Source organism: Microtus ochrogaster, linkage group LG9 (genome assembly GCF_000317375.1).
Source record: "Microtus ochrogaster isolate Prairie Vole_2 linkage group LG9, MicOch1.0, whole genome shotgun sequence".
Taxonomy (NCBI): domain Eukaryota; kingdom Metazoa; phylum Chordata; class Mammalia; order Rodentia; family Cricetidae; genus Microtus; species Microtus ochrogaster.
In genome coordinates, this window is record NC_022034.1 from 10,151,950 (window position 1) to 10,167,009 (window position 15,060).

The following is a 15,060-nucleotide window of genomic DNA, read 5'->3' on the forward strand; positions in this document are numbered from 1 at the left end:
ATGCTGGCCTCGAACTCAGGGATCTGCCTTCCTCTACCTCCTGGGTGCTGGGATTAAAGGCATGTGCCACCACCACTTGACTTGAAACAGGATCTTTTACTATAATTACCATAGCCCAGGGTAGCTTGAAACTTACTGTGTAGCCCAGGCTTGAACTTACCTCCTCCCTCATTTTCCTGAGTGCTGAGGTTATGGACATGAGCCACTACTTCTGGTTTTAAATTTTTTATTGCATTTATTTATTGTGTGTATGTGCATCCACACACGTGTGTGTATGTGGGAGGCACACATACCACGGCACATATGTGGAGGTCAGAGGACAGCTTTCAAGACTCAATTTTCCCCTTCTACCATGCGGATCCTGGGAATAGAATTCAGGCCTTCTGGTTTGGAAGCACCCACTTCCAAATCACTTCCTAGTTTTATTTTTTTAAGATTTATTTATTTATTATGTACACAATATTCCTTCCATGTATGCTTGCACGCCAGAAGAGGGCACCAGATCTCACCATGGATGGCCGGGGAATTGAACTCAGGACCTCTGGAAGAGCAGTCAGTGCTCTTAACCTCTGAGCCATCTCTCCAGCCCCCTCTGGGCCTAGTCTTAATCTTTAGTTCACTATGAGAATAGATTTTAGGGATGAGAGAGAAATTTGTCATTAAAAATAAAGAACTCCAAATCCTACTTTTTTTTTTTTTTTACAAGAAATTGCTTGTTGGGAAAGTAGGGGAATGTTCAACCACATTAGTTCATTCAGTTTCCTTACCTCATCTGTCAAAAAGCAGTAATCAGGGCTTCTGCTCGGTGTGTTCCCTGGGACCTGCGTGGCTTGACGGTGTCCACAAAGCCCCATGTGTAAAGGCTTCGTCATGAATGTGTAAATCCATTGGGAGAGGCTGGCACTTTAAATCCTCACCTTTAGTGGGTGAGGCTTAGTGGAAGGAAGGCAGGGCATTGGGGCCATGCCCTGGAAGTGGATATTGGGATGCTGGCGAGCAGCCCCTCTCTACCGTGTGCTCTGGCTGTGATGTCTTTTGCCACTACAGACTCAATGGAACAGGGTCACGTGATTGCGGACTGAAATTCTGAAGTGACAGCCAATATAAACCCTTCTTATAAACTGGCTTGTGTCGGGTATTTGTCACAGTTCTGGGGGAACAGAAACCCTGCTGGGATGTGGTAAGACATCCCGGAGACAGCAGAATCATAAGGGGCCCACTCTGGTTGGTACATTCCACTCCTCCCGAGTACAGAAACTCGGCTTCCAATGGCAAACAAGACTGTTCTAAATGTCACCGCTCTGCGCCCCATCTGGACTCCCGAACACAAGCTGCCTTGCTTCTGAGTCAGATGTTATCACCCACTGAAAAGTCTCCTGCATCCAAGTTGGCTAGCAGCGGGGCTCAGCTCAGAGGAGACTCACACCTTTCTCCAGCAAAGCGGCTCCATGGGACTAGCATTATTACTTCCGGGTCAGAGAGGGGAGAGGGCAACAGGGAAGACTCATTCCTTCAGAGGTCATCCAGACCTGCAGAGGACAAACAGTGGAAACAAGAACCAACGGTCCACTCACTGAACATTTGCCTGTGTGAAGAACCCAGCAAGCACTGCTGCCTCAGTGAGCCTCCCAGAAGGGCGGGCGGGAAGTTGGTTTCCCAGTGTATTGGTCTATAGGCTAAGACAGCATTCAGTTAAAATCCAGTGTGTGGTCTAGGGATGGCAACTCAGAGCAGACAGGAGACAGAGCTTGAAGAGGCCCAGTGGATCTTGCAGCAGTCAGTCTTGGGGGAAAGCATCCAAGTTCCTTCAAGATGCACTGGCATCCTTTTAGCTCCCATAGTAAGCCTCCTTCTCAGAAGGATGAAACACAAAGACCAGGAGGCTTGGGCAAAACACTTACCGTACAAGCGTGAGGACCAGAATTTGGATTTCCCAGTAAGCACACAAATGCCGAGTGGGCGTGGTAGCCTGTCCGTAAGGCCAGGGTGTAGAAGGTGGAAACAAGGATTCTCAAGGGAAGCTAGTGTGTTAGACTGGCCCAGGGGTGACTCTGGATTCGACTGAGAGTGCCTGACTCAATGAAGAAGGTGGAAACCAATGGAGGCACTCCCTGTTCAGACTTGGGCTTCTATATGCACACACACATACATGCACTCCCTGTTCAGACTTGGGCTTCTATATGCACACACACATACAAGCACTCACTCTCAAGACTTGGGCTTCTATATGCACACACACATACAAGCACTCACACTCACCACACGTTCAGCCACACACATTCACATGTATGTGAGCTGCATGCACACGCACGCACGCGCACACACACACAAACACACTCAGAAGAAAGGTATCAGGTGTAGAGACACATACAAGGCTGAGGGCAAGAACTTCATAACTATAAATAACCCATCACTTTGGGGGAACAAACAGATCTTTAAGATCACAACAGTTCTCAACATCCTGAGTTAAGTTGCATTTGTGAAATCATATACACAGCGAAAAATTCTCAATTTCCACATAGATTTCCATTCTGTGGAGTATTCCCCAAGGAACAGGAAGCCATGGGAAAGTCTTCCAAGGGGGGAAAATGTTTGTTTCCAGAATGATGTTCCAAATATGTGACTGCCTAGATTGTGACAATCCCTGGTGTTATACCATGAAAAGCTGCCATGCTGCAAGCCAGGAGACCTTTGGGAATCTCTGTTCAACATTTAAAAGCACAAGGCAGTATTGTGTTCTAGTTAAAGGATGTAGAGAGATGGATTTTATTGAACTTTGACTATGAGCAGGTGCTTTGCCTACCTTGCCATACTCAGCAATAGCCCACACAGTACAGACTGTTACCACTTCCACTAAGAGAGGAAATGAGGCTCCCCAGAGTCTCTCGCCTGAGGTCACGTGGAGCAAACAGCAGTAGTTGCATGGCTTCTCTAGGTTCTCCAGGTCCCATTTGGGATGCCTCCTGCTAGAGCAGTTTTTGTAGTTAACTGTTGATCACTACCAAAGAGCTAAGAGACAAATAAGTCTTTGATAAGGATGGAAGAAGACAGAGCCCCGTCACATACGGAAACATTTCCAGAAGACACTAGATAAGAACGCAAGCTCATCATTAGACTCCCATGCACATGGAATGCTTCCCTTCTGTATCATACTTTGAAGATTTAAATCTCAAAGCACAAATCGAAAGCCACCCGCATTCCACTGTTTCTGCCCACAGTTCCCTGCTGCAGTCCTCAGACCACAGTCTCGATGGAGATGGTGTTGCCATTGCCCTCCTGGCGTCTGGGCTGCATTTCATCTTTGAAAGCCCTGGTCAGAACCACCTTTAAGGACTCCCTGAAGCGCTTCTTCTTGCTGCTGCCCACAAAAAAGTAGATGAAGGGGTTGGCGCTGCTGTTGATGGTGGAGAAGAGCAGGGAGATGTTGTGCAGGTTCCCAAAGGCTGACCAGTACTCATAGTACAGCAGGTAGAGCACCCGCATGGGCATGGCGAAGATAAGGAAGATGATGATGGTGATCATGATGACGATGTACAGTTTTGAAGAGTGGGAGGCCCATGTGTTCTTCCGTATCTTCACCACCAAGATGGTGCTGGACACCAGCATGAGCGGGGTGAAGACCAAGAAGCTGAGGATGGCGATAAAGATAATGACCGCCCGGCAGTCACTCCGAGAGTGACTCTCTTCCTCGCTGTCGATGCACATGACATACTCCATGGTGGTCACCAAGCACGAAAGTGCCCACAGGAGAGCACAGACGAATGCCGATTGGTGCTTGGGGCGGTGGCATCTGTACCAAATGGGGTAGAGGACCGATAGGCATCTTTCCACACTGATGGCCGTCAGCAGGTAGAGGCCCGTGTTGTAGCCAAATAGAAACGTCACCGACAATGTGACAATTGTGTAGTAGTGACCAGAAGAGAGCTCGTAGTCCAGCGCATAGTCAATGGACAGGATGAAAATACAGAAGAGGAGCGAGATGTCCGCAATGGACAAGTGGGTGATATAGACCGTGAAGGGATTCCTCCTCATCCGGAAGCAGAGGAACCAGAGGAGGATGCCGTTCTCCACAAAGCCCAGAGGGGAGATGCTCATGATGACCCAGTGCACTATGGGAATGGGAGGGTGCGCGCTCCCCAGGGAGGCGTTCCTGCTGGAGGTGTTCATGGCTTTCTCCTCAGCAAGGGATGTCATATTTGATGGGTCCATGAAGAGGCTTTGGGCTGCGCTGCTTCAGGTAACTTTCTGTAAATAAGCCAAACAAACAAAAACTATGAAAACTGGAAATTAAAATAGAAGAGACAGCTGGCGTAGAGGGGGGTGGCTCAGTTAGGAAAGTGTTTGCTTTGCAAGCACAAGGAACTAAGTTGGATCCCCTAGACTCACATTTAAAAACAAACCAAAGGCACCTAGGTGTGGGGCCTGGAGCAATGGCTCAGTGGTTAAGAACACTTGCTTCTCTTGCGGGAGACCTGGGTTCAGTTCCCAGCACCCAGATGGAGGCTCCCAATCTGTAACTCCAGTTGTGGTGGATCTGATGCCCTCTTCTGGCTTCTATAGGCACTGCATGAATGTGATGCACATAACACATCCAGATAAAACACATAGAGACATAGAACAGATACGTTTTAAAAAGATGTGGCAGAACACATTTGTAATCTCAGAACTGGGGAGGCAGAGATGGGTGAATTCCTAGAGCTTGCTGGCCATCCAGCCGAGCCAAAGTGGCAAGTTTCAGGCCAGTGAGTGATCCTATTTTTTTTTAAAAAAAGTGCATGGAACCTTAGGAACAATGCTCTGGGTTGACTTCTGGCCTCCACACACATACCCACCTATGTGCATGTGTACCTAAACACCCATGAACACACACACACACATGCACGCACACACACAGAAATAAGATAAAACAGAAGAGAGACACTCAGCTATGAATCATAGCCATAACATGTGGCTAGAAAGTTCAGAGGCTGGAGAGAAGGCTCAGTGGCTAAGAGGCCTTGCTGCTCTTGCAGAGGACTCAGGTTTCTGAACAACCTATAACTCCAAGGGACCCAACACCCTCATCTAAGGACTTTGGGCATATGGTACACAAATATACATTCAGGCAAATTTACATTCAGGCAAAAAAAAAAGAAGTAAATAAACCACTCATACACACAAAATAAAAATAAATAAATAAATAAATAGGGGAGAGAGAGATGGCTCAGTGGTCAAGAATATATTACTCTTAGAGAGAATCCAGTCTAGGCCACAACCTGTGGCCCTGTTGGAGTCTAGGGGCCATGCTGCACCTGGGGCCATACAGATTTGAGTGACCTCTGCTGCTACCCAATGCCATGGTAACCTCTAGACCAGAGCTACAGCTGAGGACCATGTCAGGGTCTGGGGTCCTACTGAGGCTGGGGTCTATGTTGTCCAAGGCCCATGGTGCCACCAAAGTCACACAGAAACCCAGATTGGGGGCTACAACTTGTGGCCTTATTGGTCTCTAGGGGCCATGCCTGATCTGAATGGCCAGTGCTTCTACCTAGAGCCAGGATGTCATCTGTACCTGAGCTGCTGCCGAGGGCCAAGCCTGGGTCTATAGCCCAGTTGGAGCTGGGGTCTGTGTTGATATCTGTGGACTGTGTGACCCTAAGGGGGGCTTAGGAATCATGCATGATGAAATCAGAGGCCCCATGCTGAGTCAGCCCCACCCTTCAGGGGCCCCGGGAAAGCTGATCCTGCCTCTGGCTGGACACTGTGGCAAGAGAGTTGAACCCCTGAACTTGGGAGAGATGGCCCACCACAGGTGAGGGAGAACCTACCCTGATGGCATGGGCACGGGGGGAGCTAACTCTGTCCTCCTGACTGAGGTGAGCAGCCCCAGTGGCCCAGATTAACTAGCTCAGCTCTCACCCAGGCCTACAGCCAGGTCTTGGGTTGACCCACCCTAACATCTACCTGTCTAGGACCTGCTGGACCTGTGGAATGATGTCCACAGGATCTTCATGACTCAGGATAGCCACAGGATATCCCAGAGGAGTTCCAGTGAGGGCCCAGTGATGATGGTGTGCCAGAAACCAGAGGCCTTGAATGGACCAGCGACTCATTGCAATGAACTTGCTAGTACAGCTGACTGACAAAGGGTGTACTGTGTGACACGCCACCCCCAGTGCCACCAGGACAAATGAGAGGTATGGAGAGGAGGGAAAGATGGAGAGGCCAAGAAGATTTTTGTTTTTATTCTTGTTTTTGTTTGTTTGCTTACTTGCTTGCTATGTTTGATTTTTTAAAAAATATTTTCTTTGAGGGGTTACTGCAGGGGTGAGGGAAGGATGTGGAAGGACCAGGAGGTAAGCAGTATCAGGGTGCATGATGTGAAATTTCCAAAGAATCAATAAAGAAACTATGTTTAAAAAAACTGAGTGAAGTAAACCCTTCCTCCTCCCACCCCCTCAATAAAGGGAGGACCTAGGTTCAGCATCCAGTACCCACATGTGGCTTACAAGTATCCAAACAGGGGATCTGATGCCCTCTTCTGACCTCTGCAGATACCAGGCATGCAGGTGGTGCACACACATGCACATATGCAGGCAAAACACTCATTAGAATAAAATTAAATAAAATAAATGTTCTTAAAAGAAGCAAAAATAAACCAGTGAAATTTATTCTGATGATCTATTTTTTTAGCCCAATGAGTTAAAAATAGCATTTCATCATATAACTGATAAGAAAACAAAAAATGAAAAAAGAAAAGGATGTGTCTCCCACATGTGTGTGTACCTTAGCAGATGAGCCGCATTTCCTGTGCTCAGAAGGAGTGGGTGACCAGTGGCCACCCTGTAGGGACAGCTCAGACTTTCAACTGTCACAAAATGTAGTCAAGGTTCTTAGGAGCAAAACCAAATGCTGGCAATGTATAAACCAGACATAAGCTAGGTTCTCAGGGAAAGTGGCAGGGATGTCTTGCTGTCTGAGACAAGGCTCACACACCAGGACCCTCTAGACCTTGAAGGCAATCAGCTCTTGGCTTCTCACCTGAGGAACAGGGCTCTCCTGTCTGACTGTGATCCTGGGGTGAAGGGTGCTCATCACTGTGCTGCCTCCCTTCCTATTTCCTCACTGAGCCCCAGATTCACAGCCTGTTCCTCCATACTCGAGACACCAGGCCAGGCCCCACAATTTCCGTTTATGATCCAGGTTTTATTTCCACTCAACTGTCCTCCCCTCCCCCAACAGCTTCAAACTACATTCACAGAAAACAGTTGAGAAGGCTGTGGGAACACTTTAGGCCCACTTGGATCTGTCTTTTTAAAATCAAACTGACCTTCAATTCTACAGTTAGAGATCTATCTTCATGATGATGGAACAAGCTTTCTCCATCCTTTCAAGGTTTAATTGCAAGTTGTTTTACAGACTGTTAAAAATAAGAACCTCTACGTAGTTTTGCTGGGGGGAAAGAACAGAATCTAATTTAATTTGGTAAGTGGAATGAAGGAGAGCATGCCAGAAACCAGGCGAGAACATAGCAAGACGTAGCTTTATACGGTTTTAAGGGAGGCCTTACATCACCAGGTCTTGAAGGAACAGTAGGAGTTCGTTTGCTGAAGAAGGGGAAGAAAGGCATTTTAAGAAAGGAGAACGCTGTGGACAAGGGCATGCATAAAGGCAGGACTTACAGAATGTCCCTGCTAGCTGGACACAGTGGCTTATATCTGTAATCCTAGCAGTCAGGTGTCCCTGCTAGCTGACAGGATAGCTTATACCTGTAATCAGTCAGGGAGCTGAATCAGGAAGATCTTACAAATTCAAGGCTAGCCTGGTCTACGTAGTGAGCTCCAGGCTAGCCAGGACAATATAGTAAGATCCTGTCTCAAGCCCAGCACTACAGAAAGACTAGTTTTGGCCAGCTGCACATGGTGGTGGCACACACCTGCAATCCCAGCACTTGGGAGGCAGAAGCAGATGGATCTCTGTGATCTTCCCGGAGAAAATGTGTTCACTTCAGTCCAGGGCATCCCAATGAGTGGACATGGTTTCCTCAGGGTCAGAGCAAAACTCTTGAATCACTGATTTTGATCAAGGGGTTTTAATGTAACTAGTTAAATTACAAAAACTAAATTCTTATTAAAAACAACAAATATGATCCTTCCATTGTTTTTGTTATATTGAGTTTTTACTTTAAACACATTGCTAAAAAAAAATTTCAAAAATCACACCCCCAATGTTACACGATCATCAGGAATTTCCAACTATCCAGTGTCCGTTTGGGAGGCCTGGGAAACCAGCTGGCCCTGTATCCCCATCCTCCTCAAGGCTCCTGGCTGTCATATCTTTTGCACATCTGCTGGGAGGAGCTGGGCTATTTGAGTGTGGGGAGTAGAGCCTCCGCTGCTGCTCATGACCAAACACCTAACTTGGAATTATTCTAGTCACAGGGATGCTTTCCCAGCCGCCACAGACATTCCGTGCTTGAGCTCCCTGATGGGGGCCACACCTGCCTGTCTCCAGGTAGACCCAGTTCTAGGACTGCAGGCTTTTGGTCCAGACATGCAAATCATCTTGTTATAGAGTAACTGGAGCCGCAGGCTGTGTGTTACCTGGCAGGGACAGTCTGAGTTGAAGGACAGCTCATCCTAGTGGGCCTTGGTGTAGAACACAGTGGTGGGAACCTCAGTTGGGAACAGCGCGAAAGGACTGGAGCAGGCGGTGGCATCATTAGTCAGGAGCATCACAGAGCAGCTTTCCCTCCTCGCTGCTCCTCATGGAAGCACCTCCTAGGGAGAATGAAGCTTACTGGAGCATCAGCATGCAGGTGCTAGCATCCAAAGAACCCTTCCTTGCTGCCTAACTATGGGACCTCATCATCCGTATGGGAGGCTGGAAAGGAAGCTGTCATTGCACCATTCAACAGGGAAGAAAATTAAGGATTAATACTAAGCTTGGAGCCTCTGCAAGTCACAACCCCACTGGGGCTCTGCCACCCACAATTGCTTCATGGAGGCAATTAGTTGTTCCCTGGGCAGCAACACAGGGGTGCCTGAAAATGCTCAAGGGTCCTCATCAGAGAGCTGGCCAGGTCTCCTGACCGCCAACCAAAAGCCAAGCCTGTTTCTCACTCACCAAAGAAGGAAGTCTGGAGGCTATTGGTTTAACCAAGCCTCTCACTTCACAGACAAACAGAAGCCGGAGAGACTGGGAGGTGGACCAACACTCACAACTAGGGCAGAGCTGTGCCAGTCAGAAGCCCTGGCCTTGACCTCACCCAGCTGCAGGTCTCACTATGGCAGAAGCCTTCTTACATTCTGCTTTCCACTTTAGCTTGTCACTAACCTCCTATTTGAGGTCTTGAACGCACCATGTTCCCTGACGGAGAGAACTGTTTTCCCTCGAAGACCTAAGGTTGATTTCAAATTATGACCTTGTCTGTGGTGGGTCCAGGATTCCTGTGCCCTCTCCATGTTAAAGTCTATGGTGATGCTCTTGTTTGCAATCACAGAGACAAGGGGATTGCTACAAGTTGGAGGTCAGCCTGGTTGACAAAGAGAGTTCTGGGAGGTCATCAAGAAGCAGAGTGGGCCCCCGGGAACAGATCAAACCACATCTACCTGAGTAAAAGGGCCCCCAAAATGCCATCCTACTGGGTTCCTCTTAAGCTATTTAGCTGTGATACAAAATGGGGGGATTTTAATTTATGTCACCTTTTATTCCAACTATAAAATGATAGGTTCTCAAAGAAGAATATTTGGAAATTTCACATGTAAGACCAATACTCAAAATTAACCTTATTTAACACTTTGTCTTTCTTTTCAATGTCTCAAACATATTTTAAAGAATTGGGATCAACTTAAGATAAGGATTGGTATCATGTATTTCTCATTTGATATCATATTATTTTCTCCTTATCAGGGTATTCTCTAAAATGTATTTATTTTCAACTAATCCTCTAACCTTGATCAATTGCTTCTGATTCTTTATCATTATTTTAAATTCATATATGAGCCGGGTGATGGTGGCGCACGCCTTTAATCCCAGCACTCGGGAGGCAGAGGCAGGCGGATCTCTGTGAGTTCGAGACCAGCCTGGTCTACAGAGCGAGTTCCAGGACAGGCTCCAAAGCCACAGAGAAACCCTGTCTCGAAAAACCAAAAAAAAAAATTCATATATGCCTGTATTTACAATTGCATACATGGACTTACAGTCATATCTATAAAATGTGTATGTGCAAACACAAACATATGCATCTATACCAACATCTCCCAAGTCTACCCAAGAGTTGGGTGTCTCCATGTTTATAACTCCCTTCCACGACAGCAGGGTACCCAGGCTCCTGTCACTCACCTGTGTGCAAACAACCCACCCAGAAGTCCCACACTGTCATTGTGCCCTACTTTGGGACACTTTTTTCACTTAGCAGGGGCTCCACGTCCCCTTTACTTCCCATATAGATAGACGCCCTCCTGCCCTGCTTGCCGCTGGCATCCTCTGTCCTGGTTCCATTTCGGTGCCCTCTCCCTTCTGGACTGCACTCCCTGCTCAAGAAGACACGTCCCACCTTAGACCAGACTGGCCAGCACAAAGAGTGTGTAGCACAACCCATCTGCCCGTAGGAATTAAAACAACCGTAGGCGGTAATATCACATCTGAGTAGAAGAGTTTTTTTTCAAAGTCAGTAGAGGTCATTAAATGTCAAAAATTGGTCTTCTAGTCTGGGATCTTTTTTTTCTGCCATTGGGAAGCTCTTTGATGGTATGCATCCCTTGCTGAACTGTCTCTTTTCCCTAGACACAGACACCCCTACACAAATTATCAGAGATTGTTGGGGTTAGTTTGTTTTTGTTTGGTTCACTTGTTTTGTTTTTAAAGATTTTGTTTTTTCAACCCCTTCAACTAAGGCTCAGAAACATCAAAGAAGAGGCAAGGGAGAGGTCGTAAACCCCAAGGAACCAGGACGTCTGTGTCAAGGCAGTGTCTGCTATATACTCCAGGGAGGTCGCATCCATGAAATCTCAAAAATGTGACTGCCAAAAAGATCTGAAAAATGGCAACACCAGTTGGCATGCCAACATAGATGGGGAAGTATTACAAAACCTCACTGCTAGAAGAAAAGCTACCGACTATTAATACCTGCTGAGAATGGAAAGATCCATCTTCTCCAGGGATGAGCCCCCTGATAGTCATCCAGTCCCAAGTGATGAGCCTTAAACACATGTACATTTGAGCACTAAAGGGACTCTTAAGGCTGTATTTATAAATTTACATGTGTGTATATATGTAATAATAGTAATTAAAGAGTAAGAGGCCATAAATTTGGAAGGGAATGGGGGAACACTAGAGGAGCTGGAAATAGAAAAAGGAGGGGTAACATGATATAAATATAGACTAATACACGAAATTCTAAAAAAATCATTTTTTACTTTTCATTTTGTGTCTCTATGTGTATCTGTGAACCTGAGTGCGGTGCCAACAGAGACCAGAAGAGGTCACCAGATCCCCTCACCCTGGAGTTGCAGGAAGTTGTGAGTTGCCCAGAGTGAGCTAGGAATTAAAACTGAGTCCTCTGCAAGAGCAGTGCATGCGCCAGGCGGTGGTGGCTCACGCCTTTAATCCAAGCACTCGGGAAGCAGTGACAGGCAGATCTCTGTGAGTTCCAGGCCAGCCTGGTCTACAATAGCTAGTTCCAGGACAACTAGGACTGTTACACCAGGAAACTCTGTCTCAAAAGACCAAGAAAAAAAAAAAGGCAGTGCATGTTCTTAACTGCCGAGCCATCTCTCCAGCCTCGGATCTGTTTTTTATTTTAATTTTGTTTTTTCAAGATAGGGTTTCTCTATGTAGCCCTTACTGTCCTGGAACTCTCTCTGTAGACCAGACTGTCCTCGAACTCACAGAGACCCTCCTGCCTCTGCCTCCCGAGTGCTGGGATTAAAGATGTGCACCACTACCTTCAGATCTGTTTTTAACTGCTAGGATTTGCTACACCACAGCAGCTAGATTTGAAGCCAGTTCCACAGTGCCTCCTATAAGTTTGACCTCATCTGTCCCAGCTCAAAAAACACCGAAGAAGCATTACAGACTTCAGATTCCAGCAGGTGGCCTGGTCACCTGAACAAGGTGGCACGCGGGCCAATGCGCATGCTCCTCGTCTTGTGGCAGAGCCCAGTGTGACACCCCGAGTCGCCGTCTTTGTGTCACTAAAGACAGAGTGGATGCCAGTCAGCCTCTTCTTTCACACCATTGTCACGTCACGGCCTCTTCCTTTTCTGTCTGAGTAGACTACAATCTACTTGGATATGGCTCAAGTCCCTCTGCAAGGGTCCTCTGGGGCCTTTGACCTGATGATGTATTCCTAAGAGTGCCAAGAGCCTAGAATGTGGTCAACCTCATTGCCGGGAATGCTCTTTGCTCTCTCTCGGTAGATGTGGCCAAGACTGCCAAAGAGGCTTTGTCCTGCACATTACAAGGCAGAGGCCTCTGCTGCCTGTGCCTAACCCTGCCTGGCTCAGGAACTTAGCTTTCAAGCCAGCTGATCACAGATGCAAGCCCCAAGCCAAGCAGCCAGGCCCCTCTGAACCTTGGCTCCTTCACATAATTGTCCATCTCATGTCTTTCTGAAAGGCTAAGAGATGAGAAAAGCTAGGAATTGAACGCCTAGAGCTGGGTCGGTTCTATGCCAGTAAGTGTCTTGTGGAAATGTCGGGCAGAGATAATGAGTCAACAGCCGGGAAAACAAGCCCAGCGGTTTCCCCGACCGTGGAAGGATGTGAACCTGCACAGCCAGGTCCTGACAGCTCCATCCAGGACTCACTCATCTCTCCCTGCCAGTGTGAGAAGAAGTTACCCAGTGGAGCTGATAGCAGAATCAAGGAACACCAGTGGGGACAGACGCTCTCAATTCCTTCCATAGGCCAGTGGGATGACTTCACAGGTAAAGGCACTTGCTGTGCAAACCTGATGACCTGAGTCCGGTCCCCGAACCCACTAGGAAGGAGGGAACTGACTCCATACCTCCCCTCATAGCCCCACACATGTGCACAGACAATAATAAAACACTGAATTTTTTTAAACAGCAAGTGCTGTGTTTTTAAGTACATTCTCTCGAAACTCGGGAGCAGGCATCCTCTTCCACATTCCCGTTCACTAAAACAGTCTTTCCTGAGCGCCAATTCCCATTCTGAGAGGGGGGGGAGGGATGGGAGAGAAGAGAAAGGAGACAGGTTGGGGTGATGAAAGAAAAAATGGAGGGAGAAAGACAATAGGACAAACAACAGCAACAACAACAAAACTAGGGATTGAAGGAGTGTGTATCTAATCTGCTCCTGTTCCCAGGCACCCACACAGAAGTTGACCCCAGGGAGGACCTTGTTTGGTGTGTGGATGCAAAGGGTGCATTCTTCTCTCTCTCTCTCTCTCTCTCTCTCTCTCTCTCTCTCTCTCTCTCTCTCTCTCTCTCTCTCTCTCTCTCTCTGTGTGTGTACTATCCTGCACAAATAGAAAGCCATTTGTGAGATGGAATTTCATGGCAAGGGAGGGCACTGAAGGGTACGTGTGTGTGGCAGAAACACCTGTTCTGTGTTCAGCACAGCTTCACGTCACCCTAACAGCAGAGCCACCTGGCTACAGGAGCAAGGACAGGTCCCCTTTTCTAGTGTGCAGAAGAGCCAACTTTGTGCACTGCTTTCAGAGGTGGAGGGAATTGCGTCTCCTTTGGGACATTTGCCATGCCTGGTGGCTTAGAGTTGAGTATGAGAATAGCTGAGTGGCTGAATGTCCTAAAAAATGTAGGACAGCCACACAACAGAACCATCCAGTCTTCAGATGCCCACAGTGATGAGGTGAACCTCCATACTCTAGAGGCTAGCTTCTGACCACCTTATTGTCACACACAGCAACCTGCCAACAGCCGGTACACCCACTCCTTGCCAGATCACCCCTGCCCCCTGGCTGGAAAACACTGCTAAGGTAATACCAAAGACTACTTAGTCTACACTGTCACCTTTGGGCTGGCCAGGGCGTCACAAGCACTGATGCCCACCAAGGAAAACAAAGAGAAAGCCACCCAACTTGCCTCCAGCCAGGCCCAGTGGCTAAGTTAAGCATTTTCTATACAGGAATCAAACACTGCTACAACCCTTTCAGTTCCCAGTTCTTCTCTTGTTCCTGCAACAACCTTGAAAGCGTTCATCACAGGCACCATCCACTCTGTGAATCAATCCCAGGATCCCTTCCATACCTCCCCAGTCATGAGTCAAGACGACGGAGTCGCGGCAGAAGTTTCAACCCTGAAGTTGGAAAGCAGTATCTGGGAACAACTCCCCCAGCAGAAAAGCAAATCTCCCAAAATGAAGGCGGTGGGAGACAGAAGTTTTTGCCAACACACACTGACAGCAACTAGCTAACACTCCACAAGAAAGCAATCGGCACAGAAATCACTGCCGGGTGACAGCTCTCAGAACGGGGGAGATCTTACTGTGCTGTCAAGAGCATCTGAACCGCTCCCCCCTGGAGCACAGACTCACTGGTGTCCTTCGCTCAGAAAGGGTCAGAGTTGCAACAGGGAGACGGCTCCTTTGAATCCTGTGGCATCCATACCCAGCCAGCCCGCCAGGTCCCTGGTCTCAGCATCTCCAAGGATGGCTGCAGACTAGTCTCTGAAGTCAGAGCTGCTCTCCCACTGCTGAAAATATGTGAGCTGTGCCAAGCAGATGGTCCCACGCTTATCAGCAGAAGCAGTACTTCAAATGGCATCGTTCCCTGACACACAAGTGGAAATCTGTATCCTGATCCACACTGGGAATGGCTGAGGATAGCACAGGGTGGCTCATCACCTTGAGAGACTAGGGCCAACCTGGGCTAAGGAGAGTGGTGCTCCTAACGTATGAAAGGGCAGGATATGTAGCACCATTCCTTCCTATCCCTAGGCTAAGCTCACAAGTAACACACGACCTGCATTGAGCCCTTCAAGACTCAGTCTTCTTTACTATAAAATGGATTTTTAATATTACCTCAAAAAGGTGTGGAGAGCCGGGCGATGGTGGCGCACGCCTTTAATCCCAGCACTCGGGAGGCAGAGACAGG

At 47.8% G+C, this 15,060-nt stretch overlaps 1 protein-coding gene across 2 annotated transcripts; it reads right to left on the reverse strand.

The window, feature by feature from the left end:
- Nucleotides 1-2,742: 2,742 nt before the first annotated feature.
- On the reverse strand, nt 2,743-14,630 carry Mas1 (MAS1 proto-oncogene, G protein-coupled receptor). Of its 2 annotated transcripts, none has more exons than XM_005363384.3 (2): nt 14,502-14,630; nt 2,743-4,245 (listed from the first exon to the last, which is right to left on the reverse strand). In XM_005363384.3, exon 2 carries the CDS (start codon nt 4,207-4,209, stop codon nt 3,235-3,237), a length of 975 nt encoding a protein of 324 aa, XP_005363441.1. In that variant the 5' UTR covers nt 4,210-4,245; nt 14,502-14,630; the 3' UTR covers nt 2,743-3,234. The 2 variants fall into 2 exon arrangements, with proteins under 2 accessions (XP_005363441.1, XP_026643240.1); XM_026787439.1 differs by lacking the exon at nt 14,502-14,630 and adding an exon at nt 8,583-8,668.
- Between the last annotated feature and the right edge of the window lie 430 nt (nt 14,631-15,060).